At 38.2% G+C, this 14,410-nt stretch overlaps 1 protein-coding gene across 5 annotated transcripts in view; it reads left to right on the forward strand.

Annotated features, from left to right (window-relative positions):
- LOC122564179 (protein CASP-like) overlaps positions 1-14,410 on the forward strand; it is a 601,305-nt gene that overhangs the window by 426,424 nt on the left and 160,471 nt on the right. For 3 of the 5 annotated variants that reach the window (XM_043718857.1, XM_043718858.1, XM_043718860.1), the window contains 3 exons: positions 6,823-6,871; positions 10,812-10,908; positions 11,568-12,239. In XM_043718857.1, coding sequence (XP_043574792.1) covers positions 6,823-6,871; positions 10,812-10,908; positions 11,568-12,239 — 818 coding nt within the window. The remainder of the gene's footprint in view (positions 1-6,822; positions 6,872-10,811; positions 10,909-11,567; positions 12,240-14,410) is intronic. The other 2 variants (XM_043718861.1, XM_043718862.1) reach the window with 1 other exon arrangement.

Here is a 14,410-nt window from a genome sequence, read left to right on the forward strand (position 1 = left end):
TTAAAAGGGATCCAAGGAGTAGCATGAAGATGCAGAGGGTGCAGAGAAACTACCTGCCAGGGGAAGTAGTGGAGGCTAGTTCAATAACAATAATTAAAATGCAACTGGATGGGTGTATGAAGAGGGAGGGTTTAGAAGGATATGGGCCAAATGCTGGCAAATGGGACTAGATTAATTTAGGATACCTGGTTGGCATGGGTGAGTTGGACTGAAGGGTCTGTTTCCATGCTGTGCAACTCTATAACTCTTAAGTTGTGATAGACTGGGCAATAATCATTTGAATTTCAGTCAAAATTATTTTCCCCATTAATTTATTGAAAATGAAATGCATTGGCATCTGAGGATCTCAACAAAAGGAGTTGTATCCTGTAGCTTTGATCATAAGTTCATAAGATATAGGAGCAGAATTAGGCCATTCGGTCCATTGAGTCTGCTCCGTCATTCAATCGTGGCTGATAAGCTCATTACCCCCATTTTCCTGCCCTCTCCCCAGAACCCTTCAACCCATTGCCAATTAAAAATCTAACTCCTTCTCAAATTTCCTCACTGACCAGAATCCACCTCCCTTTGGGGCAGTGAATTCCACAGATTCACAACCCTTTGAGAGAAGTAGTTTCTCTTCAAGTCTGTTTTAAATTTGCTATGCCTTATCCTCAGACTATGACCTCTCGTTCTCAATTGCCCCACAAGAGGAAGCATCCACTCCTCATCTATTTTATCCGCACCCTTTTCATCTTGAATCGATTTGATCACCTCTCATTCTTCTAAATTCCAGAGAGTATAGACCTAAACTGTTCAATCTCTCTTCATGTGACAGACCTTTCATCCCTGGAATCAATCCAGTGAACCTTTGAGCAGTATTTTGACAGTATTAATTTACAATTTTCACACACACAAGTCTTTGGATGAAATATGGAAAATGCTCAGGCTTACAATGCAACAACACTTGCTGTTCTGTTCAACAAGGTGATTCTTCTGTAACTAGTAGTCACTTTCCACAAACTGCTTACTATATGGTGGCTTTTCATTGCAGCCATTGCAGTGTTTCATGATACCGCAGCCAAATTTGCTGACAGCACAAGGATAGACAGGAAAACAAAAATGTGAGGACAGCCTACAAAAGGCTATTGATAATTAAAGTGAGTGGGTAAAAGTTTGTTAGTTGGAGTATTATGTTGAAAAATGTGAAGTAGTGGGAAGAATAGAAAGGCAGAATATTATTTAAGTGGAGAGTGACTGTAGAGTGCTGTGGTTTTTAAAGCCATGAGTGACTTTGTACATGGAACAAGTCATATTACTATTGTGCAAAACATTGGTGAGACCACAGGTGGAGTAATGCACACAGTTTTGCTCTCCTTATTTAAGGAAAGATCATCTTATTCTTCTCAGGCAATTCCTTGTTCAAGGATGACATGCTCTGTATGAAAAATGACTTCTCAGATTTCTGAAAAGTCCAGTACGTGCCCGACACACTCTGTCACAGGTGAAGCAGGCAGTGTCTGGAAAAATAAGAGGATGGGATGCCCAGCTTGCCACATGGTCCTTAGTCTGTCACACTTGACTTCAGTTTGCTGTCAGTCTTCAGACTCAAGGTGTTCAGATCCTTTCCAGATACTTACCCTCCACTTTGAGCAGCCTTGGACCAGGGTTTTCGTTGGTGTCGGTATTTCCCAATATTGTTGTGGATGTTGCACGTTTTCAAGAAGGCTTTGAGGATGTCTTTGAAGCATTTCTATTGCTCTCCTCAGCAGAAGAAATCCATTGGCTGATTAGGTACACCATTGTCACTTTTTTTATTTGGTATGTTGAACCTCTGAGTAGTGTACTTAGATTGGGAATCTCTTTTCAAGAATGTGAATAATGGAGCTGATTCATTGTGTTGCTTCAGTGCTTTGATACTAGGGGTATTGGCCTGAGTGAGAAATCTGTCAGTGGTGTCCTTGCCAATGGATTTGCAAGACCTTGTGGAAGTGCTCTGATGCCACTTCTCCATGGTTTTGAAGTACCTGTTGTATATAGTCAATGTCCCTGAATTATACAAGAGGGCATGCACTACTATTACTCTGTAAACAATGAGCTTGTTACAGAGTTTGAGGACTTAGCCTCCATGCAATCTCTTCGTCGGCTGCTTGAAGGCTGTACTAGCATAACAAAGGTGGCAATGAGCCTCGTTGTCCTTTCTGAAGGTAAGATCTCAAGGTATGGAAAGTTGTCTATATTGTCCAAGATTTGCTTGTATATTTTGAAATTTCAGAGGCAATGCAATGTGACAGGAACAGGTTTCACGGAATCAAAAACTTTGGTAGAGGACCTGTGTCTTAAATATGTAACTAAGGCCTATGCTCTGTATGCCTCGGAGAAGGTGTTGATGATGATTTGGAGCTCAGCCCCTAATGACGGCAGACACAACCATTTTGACATTCCATAATTCAGTGATAGAAAACAAGACTACTTTAGCTGTGGCCTTCAGGCAGTGGATGTTCATTCTGTAGATTAGCTCCACCCCAGCAGGGAGCTTGTTCAGGATGAGGTGGAACATTGCAGTGAGAAAAATGGATAAGAATGAGGTTGAATTTTTTCAAGAAGGTGACTACAGGTGTGAAGATGAGGGAAGTACAGTTTATGGACTTGAGAAAGGCTGTTAACAAGGGTTAGCATGGCAAACTGGCTAAGAAATTAAAAACCTATGGAATCATGCACAATTTAACAAATTGGATTCAAAATTGCCTTGAATTGCCTAGGAAGCAGAGGGTGATGGTCGAACAGTGATTTTGTGTCCATTACCGTCCAAGCATGAATTGATAGGATTACGGCTTGTATGTCATTATGGGGAAGACTGAAGATAGTGACAAATTCTTGATGGCAGCTAAAACGAAGGAGAAGACTCCATAATCTCTCATGATTAAGCATATCTAACGCCTTCGTGAGATCAAAGAAGGCTATATCCAAGAATTAGTGCTGTTCTTGTTTTCTTTTGTAGTTGCCATGCAATTAAGGTCTGTTGTGCCCCTTAGAGGGCAGAATCTGCATTGCCACTGTAAAACAGTGGTTCCCAACCTGTGCAGTATCAAGGCACACTTCAACTGGACAAACAGTTCCATGGCATGCTTATTTTTTGCAGCTAGTTTGATTGCTCATAAATAAAACATTTACCAGTAGAAATGGAGACTCTGAGTGATCAGTGAGGGTCCCCTGCATCCTGCTCACAGCATGGATGTCGTTGATCCAGCCACTATCTCGGCATCTGTCATAGTACATATTCGCCCCTTGTGAGATCACCGGTGTCCTGGTCACAGAGAAGAAGCCTATTGCTGACAGTCTGATCTTTTTTGAAGATGGTCTGAGGAGAGATATTCTTGCATTGGAAGCAATTCAGGAAGTTTCACTTTGCTGATCCCTGTAATGCAGAAAATGTCCAGGTTGGGTTTATGGTCTTAGGAAATTAGAAGAATGAGAAGTAAGTTTGTTAGGGTAGTTACTAAGAATGATAGACCAAAAGGCAAAGGCTCATTTAGGAAGGACCCACAGAGGTCATTACTATTTGTGGTTTACATAAATGATTTGAACTTGAAACAAGGTTTGGTCATTAAGTTTGCGCATGATAACAAAAATTGATGGGGTGTTTAACATCAGGGAAGATAGCCTTAGATTACAGGAAGATATAGATGGGTGGGTCAGAAAGGCACGTAGGCAGGACAAACAACTCAAGGAACTACATGGTGAACAATAGAATCCTGGAAAGCACCAAGGATCAAAGGGATCTTGGTGAATATGTCCAGCAGGCCCTCAACTTATCAGCATAGGTTTATAAAGTAGTAAGAAGGCCTATGGGATACTTGACTTTATTGAGTAAAGGCAAAGTGTTTAGGAGCGGAGATTTTATAAAATGTTAGTCAGATGACAGCTAGACTTTTGTGTTCTGTCCTGGAATCTATATTATAGGAGGGATATGATTGTACTAGAGAGGAAATTGGAACTCTCTGCATGTAAGAGACCTCATAATATTTAAGAAGTATTTAGATGTGCACTTGTGCACAACATACAAGGCTATGGGCCAAGTGCTGGAAAATGGAATTAAAGTGTTTTTGACTAGTATGGATACAGTAGGCCGAAGGATCTTTCTCTGTGCTGTAGATCTCTACGACTTTAAGACCGCAATCAGATCTTATATATGGCAGAACAGGCTTGGTGGGTCAAATGCCATATGCCTGTTCTTATTTCTTACCTTGTTTTGATATGACTAATCTTAACTAATTAAATGAAAGTATAAATACTTCACTATTTGCTCATTTAAAAAGTAAGCATCTTTTCAAAACAAAAGCCAATGTTCAGATATGGAAATCCACTCCCCAAAATTTCTTATTTATTTGAAGGAAGATTTGGGTCAGATCCTGGCATCTAGGTAGCAAAGCAATTCCTTCTCCTTGAGAAATTGATAGGTCTTCTTGCTTACTCTAGTGCTCTGTGCAACTTACAACAATCATTCAGAAAATAGAAATGGCTGTAATGTCATGAGATAAGTTGTTCATTAGTATCTAGCAATGTAGATGTTTGTTATGACTTTCATATTTGTAGACTTCTATGAGTGAAGCTCAGTGGAACAATTTAACTTTGAAATACAATTGTTATTTTGTAACTGTTTGAACAATTAAAATTACATACCCCTCTTTGCTGCATGTTTCATCCTTCAATGGAAGTAATAATTTCAGTAGAACTGTGTGGTTTCTTAGCGCAGAACACCAACAGAAAAATTATTGGTCAAGTTGATGAGAAAGGCAGCATATGCAGATTGGATCAGATGATGATTTATTTTACCATATATAATGTGAATACAGAATAATAAAAGTTGTTTAATATTCTGGTAGTCATGTTGTATAAAAACAGTTACTCAATGGTAAGTTGGGTAACAAAATTATTTTTGAGTTTGGCCCTGCATTATCATCTCTCTTGTCATTTCATCTCTTCTGCCTTGTATCCTATTACCGATCTTTCCATTTATTCTTTTTCCTATCGTCTTCCATTTCACTTGCTTAGAACCGATTACCTTCTAACTTGTTCAACTTCTGATGACAAATCCTTTGACTATAAATATATTAACTCTGTTTCCCTGCTCAGCAATCCGCTGGCCCTCTTCTTGGCACATTCTCACACTTTTCCTTTCATAGAAGTATAGGATCTAGGAGCAGGAGTAGTTCATTTGACTCTTCTAGCCTACTCTGCCATTCAATATGATTATGACCAATCATCCAATTATGACCAGTCCTCTCTTCTCATTTTCTCCTCCTCCTCATGAGGATTAATGACTTTTGCATGAGTTGGGTTTGGTGAGGTGTGTTTCTGAGCTGGCTCAGAACTCATATGTAGACAGACATCTCTTTAAGCAACATCTTTTCATTTTCTCATTCTTTAACTTTCAAAATGGTGCAGGATTATGGCGACAAATGAAAGCTTTTCACTGTACTTTATTATATTTTGCTGTAATCATTCATTTATTTAAATACTTAAAATATTATCTGTTCTAATTCATTAAATTAGGTTCTCAAGCTTTTGCATTGTTGCCTTTGAAGACAAGATTTGGTACAGGATCTTATGCTAATTTTAGATTAAATTGGTATTAACAACAGCACTTTCTACAAATGTCCCTTTAATATGATAAACTGTCCAAAGCTCTTCATAGAAGAGCTCTTCAAAGTCAGATGTTGAGATATTGAGGCAGGTGACCAAAGATTTGGTCGAAGAAATAGAAATAGATTTTAACTGTTATGTTAGGAAGGATATAATGCAGAGAAATTTAAAGGTTATACGCACAATCTGTTTCTTGTGAGAAAAGTGTGTCATGACAAGAAGTTAGTGAATTATCTCAAAACCCTAGGAACTGTAGCACATTCTTCTATATTGGGGCTCCTTTGTGCTAATCCAGTGATTTGAGAATTGAAAGGGTGGCCCACTGATGTTCCCTTTAATGAGTATTCTCAAAATTAGATGGTTGTTAATTGTGTGGTTTACTATAACTGCAAGATGGTCAAAAGCGTGTTTGTAGAAAAGTTGTCAAAGTAAATAGTTAAAAATGAGTATTTTTCACTGTCAGAATCGGTCCTCATTTTTGTTTTTATGCAGTTTTATATCTCGCGAGTTGGTGCTTGCTTAGTGAGCAACAATAACTTGAATCTATATATCACCTTTGATTTTTGTAATATATTCAGGATGCATCACAGGAAGCACATTGTGAGAACCACATCTGGTGTATTTGCTCTCGCTCCTAATTGTTACTTAATACATTTTCAGTTCTGGAATTATGGTTTATGAAGATTTATTCCTGAGACGTAGAGTATTTGTCGTAGTAATGTTTTAATTAGAATACTGTCACATTTTGATTTTTATTACGTAATTCATTACCGATTGAGAAAGTTCACATTTGTAACTGATCTTCCATGAATAACTCCTAAAGGGTTGAAAGTGTTGCAGTCAGCATGGGTGACCTGAAAGCTTTTGATCGTGTAAAAGTTACCTTCTTATTAACTTTTATATTAATCCTCTTAAAAGCCTTGTCGAATTACATTTATAGCTACATGCTCGAATTTTAACATTGCTTTATAAATTCGTTAGTTATGTGGAAGTGTTTATTGGTGAAATTAAAAGCTTAATTTGTAACCTGGCACATTAATAACTTAGACAATTTAAGCATTTCTTCTCTTTTGTATATTGATACCTGGAAGTGTGTGTTATTACTCCTACCATCCTTATTAATGTAGTGATATATTTGAATGTTGTTTGTGCCAATTCAAGAACATGATTAAACAATAATTTTCCTCCTGTTTCCAGTATCCTGAAGTCAATGGAATTTGTAGCATCAGAAGGATCTGGGTCACAGGTAGGTTCTGTTGGAATTTAATAATTTGTTGTATTTAATGTATAAATTCCAAGTTACATAATATTATAACACATAATGCTTAGGTGCTATCCATCAATACAATAAAATGATGGTAGATTATTAAATTTCTAGGAGAATATTTGGACTGGGTGAGATGAGTTATAGATTTATAGAATTATAGATTTGAAACTTTTAAGGATCAGAGTTTTGGACAAATAATCTCACATAGAGTCATAGAGATGTACAGCATGGAAACAGACCCTTCGGTCCAACCTGTCCATGCCGACCAGATATCCCAATCCAATCTAGTCCCACCTGCCAGCACCTGGCCCATATCCCTCGAAACCCTTCCTACATGTTTTCATAAAATGCCTGGATTTTGTTCTGCTGTGTTAGCATTGTTAATCATACATGGGTGTACCTCAGTCAATTCCCATCATTGTTTAAAACGTGGTCAAACTAGGATACTGCAGAGACATTTACATCTAACAGTTGCATTCAAGAATTCATAGATGCCACCTAAGATGTTCTTTATAGTGATTTAATGAAAAAGACGCACAACTTGCAAATATCATGATCAAGATAAGGACAGTAATAGGCAGCAAGAGAACATAGCTAGTGGAATGGGGAGACATATGGCAAATAAAGTTTAATGCAGAAAAGTGTCAAATGATTCATTATGGTGGGAAGAATGCCACACAATTCTAAAAGTGGTTTCTGACAGAGGCCTTGGCAGTATGTGAGCAGAAATCATTGAAGGTTGCAAGTTAGATTGTAAAAGGAGTTCAGAAGGCACATGAGATCCTCAGCTTTATAAAAAGAAGCATAAGAGACAAAAGCAAAGTCATCATGATGGACCCTTATGAAACTCTGTTTTGGCTTCACTGGGGTTTTGTGTCCAAATCTGGGCATCACACTTAAAGAAGGAATAAGAAGATTTTACAAGGGTTTAGAAATAATTTAGGAGAGTGGTTCCATGGGTGAGTTTCTTCTGTTACAAGCATAGTTTAGAAAAGAATAGAGTTGTATTCCTTAGAGAAGAAAAGGTTGAGAGGAGATTTGGTAGCACAGTTCAAAATCAGAAATCATACATACGGCTGACAGAAAGAAATGATTCCTAATGATGGGAGGATTGAGATGATATCGATTCAGTGTGATTGTTAAAAAAGTAAACAGCAGCAGGAGGATTTTTTTGTAAACAGTGATTGATTAGAATTACAATGTGCTACCTGGGACTGTGTCAGAAGCTAATTGGGGCTTCCATAGGTAGTTTGATAGCACATGAAGAAAATGTTCTCAGGGCTGTGAGAAAGAGACAGGAGTGTGGGACTTGCTTAGTTGTGCTTGCAGAGAGCCAGCATGGCCATGAAAGACTGAATGCCCTCCTTATGTAACTGCTGTAGCCCTTCTGTGATTCGTGTTAATGATCATTAATACAACTTACCACTGAATTTTAGATTTGCCGATAACTTTCTAACACTCCAGAAGTTTGTTTGCACTGGTATTTAAAACAAGAAAAGGCAATGCTTAATTATTTCTGAGAAGCTGTCAGCTGGAATAATTTGCAATCATGTATAATACTGTAATTGTGGGAAAGCTTAGGGAATTTACAGAAAATTGATTGAACAAATATTTGTGTTTTTGAAAGCTGTACAGGAACCAAGTCATCTTTGCAGAATTGTAATGAGTTGGCAAAGAGTTGCAAAGCATATTTATATGCAGTGCATTGACTAAAAATGACTCATTCTCCGTCAGTTACAATAATTTAAAAGTATAACCAACCGTGACTTTAAGATTGCCTTTACATGCCTAGTACCTGTATATGCAATACCTTTACAATTCCTAACACAAACGTTTTACTTATCTCTAGTATTTAAGTGCAATGTGATTAACCTCCACCTTATGCTTTGAATACTTTTTAAAGTAAATACTAGGTCAGACTAAGAGGAGGGTATTACAAATCCCACACAAGTTGAATACTAAGCTAATTGGGGCTTCCATAGGTAGTTTGATAGCACACAAGTTGAATACTAAGCTTTTAAATGTTAATAGTAATCCAAATTTTCTTTACAAGTCGTACTTTTACAGATTGATCTTTTGCACCTGAACTGATGAAATTTGTTATTTTGCCCTTACACATCTAGAGCATAACATCAAATGGTACCTTAAACAGAATATAATCTGCATTTTCATTGCTTTGCTCAAATTTTCAAGGAAAGATAAAAGCTAGTCTGAAAACAGCATTCTGTGGAAAGCACTAGTGTCTTTAGAATTTTAGTGGTCCGCAGACAGGAATGTTTTTGATACATTGCAGCTCATAAGCCACAAATGTAGAGGTAAGATGCGGAGGAGTTTGGCTTGGGTGAGAATGAGATGATCGGATTTCATTTCCCATTTATTGTTATTGCTAGTTCCATTTAAATTAAATAAACAAATTTTGTTTGCTGGTCAGTTTTTTGTGGGGACAGTTGTAGAATTTTTAAGGGTTTTTAATCAGTGGGAAATTCTTCAGTTATAAAATGAGTTATAAAAGCATCTATTTATACATCAAAAAAAGTAGAAAGCACTGATAAGCAAATACTGCATAGGATTTTACCAAGTATTAGACAAGTATTACATTGGAAGCTTCATTTCTTAATGAAAATGCCATCTTGTCATGGTAGTGAGAAAAAACTTCAACATAGCCGACAAAGAGGCAGGTGTAGCTGGGGCCCATCCGAAGGACTCAACATTGAGTTCTCCAATTTCAAATAACCTCCCTTCCCAGCCCCTCCTCTTCCTTCCACTCCTCCCTGCCCACCAATTGGATTCATTCCTCCCATTGACCAACCAGGTTGTACTCTCTACCTGTCTTTACCTATCCCCACTTCACCACCCTGCTCCTACCACTCCCTGTATCTGTGCCCTCCTCTACACCCACCCCTGTCCTGAAAAAGGATTACACCCAAAACGTCGACTTCTGTACCTCCTGATGCTGCCTGACTTGCTGTGTTCTTCCTGCCAATCTTATTATGGTAACCGAGCATGCTAATCATCAAACCTAGTGTAACATTTGTGTTAACTATAATAGTATTAAATCATGTGATTGAATTTTTTGATTCAAATAATATCAACCGTTTTTGTTTCTTCTCCAAATCTGAAATTGTGAATTTGTGATGGTGCCCAAATTGACTCGAAACCTTCACTTACTTTAATATAGAGCATCATGTCTATAAAAGTAACTTAGACGTTTGATGGTAAGATTTTAAAAGCCCTTACCCACCCACAAACAAACCTCAAATCTCACTCTTTGTTTGCTAAATTTGCTCATGAATAAAATTCAGGCAATAGCAGAATCATCAAATTCTGACAGTAGGTATTGGCATAAGGCTGGATTTTGGTGATGGAAACATAAATTAGTGTTTCTAGAATGTAAAGGTAACCTATTTGATTGTTACAGGACAATGTAAGGTTTATTTGGAAAGTGAAGAATTGGTTTAAAATAATCTTCTTTTGAACTTCAAGATAACATATTCTTGCTTTGCTTTATTTTACTAATATAGTTCGTATTCTTGGAATACAGTTTTTTTTTAGGGCAAACTGCAGAAATTTTATTCCTTTGCCAAAAGCTTGAAAGGGTATGAAAGGTTGATGTGTAAAATCTTTCTTTGTCTGCCAAAGGAGAAGAGTGTACATTGGTTCCTTCATGATGAGATAATACACATGTAGACACAATGTACATCATTTCATCTTGTATGTTTGCAGTAAACAAAAGGTTTACCAGGCACTTTATAATGATGGTGCACCTTTAAAGGATTTCTCTTCTGAAAGAGGTTGCCTTGGGCTAAATGTCTGCCGTTAATTTTGATTCTTAATGAATCCTTGATTAAGCGAGATGAGTACTGAAATATCATGCATTTAACATTAAGTAAGTCTGACTACATTACTGTTACTTTATCAGGATGCATCCAAAACCCTCGAGGTACTTCTGCTGGAAAAGAACCGCTCATTACAGTCTGAAAATGCAACTCTGCGTATCACCAACAGTGACCTTAGTGGTAGGTCTTTGTGTTTGCAGCTCACATTGCTGTGCTTGGGGAGTGTGAGGAGCTGTCCTGACATCAAAGCCTGCACTAGTGCATGGCAACAAGATTAATGTATATTACTCTTTCCTAAAGTACTAAATTGTATTTGTATACTTGTACAGACTGGGTAATAGGAAGAAGCTTTCAGACCTCGGAGACAATGTTTTAATAAAAGACCAGATTTTGCCTGAGTTTTTATCTTGATGCATTTGGGTATAAAAGCTGTTTTTTTTTCCTCATTGGTTTATGTCTGAGTATATATTCAATAGTGATTACAGAAGTTAATTAAATGTAATTAATGTCATTTTGTATTGCTACAATTATCTCTCTGCGTAGGGTTTTATATCTGTTAAACTAACACATTGCCTGATGGTGGCACTTACACTAAGTAATGCTTGGTATGGGCTGCTTAAATGCTTGTCAGGGATTCTTCAGGCTGCCATTTACAAGAAAGGTACAAACAACAAATGCATGACATCTGTCTTTGGGGGCTAGTCTGGAATACTCAAATTTGACCAGTTGCGTCAGTTGAAAGCCCTTTGTTAACTTGCAATTTTGGGCTAAAGTTTGCTATTTTTCATGGTTTTACCTTTCACTCCCCCATAATGCATTGTGTTTGGCCTTTCTTGTAGGGTCAGCTGGGAGAAATGGGAAAGACCGACCTGAGAGTCTGCGCCCTTCGACCTCACCATCCTCCCCTCCCTCTAAGTTGCTGCGCAACGCGAATGAGCAGGCTTCCAGTGCTAATGGTACGCACCAATTCTCACCGACGGTTTTAGGTCAAGATTTTTTCAACTCATCATTGACAAGCTCCCCGTTTCCCCTGGCCTCTGCAGGGAAATTTGCACTAAACTCACTTCTTCAGCGGCAGCTAATGCAGTCCTTCTACACCAAGGCAATGCAGGATGCAGGAAGCACAACCATGCTTTTTCCAACAGGTCCCTACAGCACAAATTCCATATCATCCCCAAGCCCGATCCAGCAGAGTTCTGACTTAAATGGAATGATCCCTTCACCCAGCCAGTCAGAAAGTGCTGGAAGCATATCTGAGGGCGAAGAGCTGGACACTGCAGAAATTGCACGGCAAGTTAAAGAGCAGCTGATCAAGCACAATATTGGCCAACGGATATTTGGACATTATGTACTGGGGTTATCTCAAGGCTCTGTAAGTGAAATACTGGCCAGACCCAAACCATGGAATAAATTGACTGTTCGAGGGAAGGAGCCTTTTCACAAGATGAAACAGTTCCTGTCTGATGAACAGAACATTCTGGCCCTGCGGAGCATCCAGGGCAGGCAAAGAGGTGGGTGATTACTATAATCTTTTTCATTCAAAATATCTTAAAGATATATTATTCCTGCAGTTCTATTTCAACTGATAAAATACTAGTTGGTTTTGTGCAGTCTATTCTGGTACTGGCTTTGTCAAATATGATAGGAACTGGGATTTTTTCTATGCCTTCTCCTAGCTGCTCACCTGATAGGACAGTAAATAACTGCAATGCCCAGTTTTTTACTATAGTACATGGTGTATTGTGGGGTTGCTGATTGCAGAGTGAATATGAAAGTTAACCTCACAAGCCATTGGCTGAGAACATGGAAAGTATCAACTAGAATTCCTGCTTATGATTACAGTCCTGAGTTGCATAAAACACAGGGCAGGAGTAGATGGCCCAAAGTGTACTCTACAATTCCAAATGATGATAACAGATCTTCCATTTCACCATCACTTTGCAACACACTCCTCATATCCTTTGATTGGTGAGACACCAGAAATCTATAGCTTTCTCAGTCTTAAATTTATTCAATGATGGAGAGTCAACAACTCTGCTTAACTTGAAATTGTGCCCCTTTGGTCTCGAATACCAAGGACTGTCAAGTTTCTTTCTACTCTAGAATGTTTCAATGAGATTACTTCTCATTCTTTTAAAGCCTGAGAATGCAGACCCAATTTACTCAACTTCTCATCATAGGTCAATTCATTCATCCCAGGGACAAATCCATGAATTTTGGCTCCAGAGCAAGTGTTACACAAGTGTTACTGAGCTGAAGATGTCTAAGGTCACACAAGATGTCTTATGCTTGCAGACCTTCACCCAACCATAATTAACACCTACGATAGTTACAAGAAGAACACTACTCAAAACTACTCTCCATTATATGTTTGAAGGAGTATTATAGAAAGGGATTTCCCAAACTTAAATATCAAAACATGTCATAATGGACAACATAACTGAGAACTCAGGAGCTGAAAGATTCAGAAACTGGACTTAACTTTGAATGTGCTACATCAAAATTCTGTTAGGACTACTAAAAAGAATCCTGTGTCTTTAAGCTGTTCTGCTGATTTGCAGAGTGTTGGAATGCAACACATTTTATTTCCATCCTTCAGCATGATTATTTTAATACATTTCCAGAATTGATGATTTTGGGGAGGACAATGTCAACTTAGGGCACTGGTATTTCATTTGAATACTGAAAGCATTTAAAAACCTGTACATTGATATCATCTCGAACACCTAGGAGAAAGTGAGGACTGCAGATGCTGGAGATCAGAGCTGAAAATGTGTTGCTGGAAAAGCGCAACAGGTCAGGCAGCCCAAAACGTCGATTCTCCTGCTCCTTGGATGCTGCCTGGCCTGCTGCGCTTTTCCAGCAACACATTTTCAGATCACCTCGAACTCCCCCTAGTACGTGCAAATTAACTATGCTGCAGAATCTGCAGACTATCCACAGACACCCTTCTGTCTTTTCTAGTGGTAAGGATATGTTTTTTACCTTGCAATAAGTTCATAAAATAACATGGAAACCTGTTTTTCTAATGAAATAGCCATTCTGTCTTTACTGTAAAAGCCTATGGCTTAAATCTCAGGGTGTGATGTTTATTTGAGCACAAAGTCATCCCAGATCTGTTAGTCCCATTGTCCCTAAATGTGTCTACATTCTCAATATGATGTAGTTTCAGATCTTGCAATTTTCTTGTAAATTAAGTCAGTCTCAATGCCTGGTAACAGAAATAAAAGTGTAGAACTAGAGCGTAAACCTTTTATTTGAAAACAATTTCATGATACAGAGAAAATAGGCTTCCTGTACTTCAGTTGATCTATCTGTGTTATTGGGCCATAAAATTCCAGGGTCAATCTCTGATGTATTGAATTAATTGGTATCAAGCAGGGTCTTGATTATTCTTAGTTTAAGAGTAAGTCTTGGTCATGGGTTCTGGTTCCTGTTGGTATCAAGCAACCACAGCTGGAAATAAGGGAAGAATGGATGTGGGTGAAGTTGGTGAGGCTTAGTTAAATTTTTTCTCTTCCTCCTGTTCCCCTCTTCTGTGAAATACATATTAAAGCCTCGTGTCAAAGGTGAAAGATGAATGTCGACCGTTCAGTGACTGTATCTAGGGGAGGCAGATGCTAGCAAGGGATCAATGATTTCAGTAACCATAAAATCATGGCAACAAATAAAGAAGCCATTT

This window comes from Chiloscyllium plagiosum, chromosome 28 (genome assembly GCF_004010195.1).
Source record: "Chiloscyllium plagiosum isolate BGI_BamShark_2017 chromosome 28, ASM401019v2, whole genome shotgun sequence".
In the NCBI taxonomy this organism is placed as follows: domain Eukaryota; kingdom Metazoa; phylum Chordata; class Chondrichthyes; order Orectolobiformes; family Hemiscylliidae; genus Chiloscyllium; species Chiloscyllium plagiosum.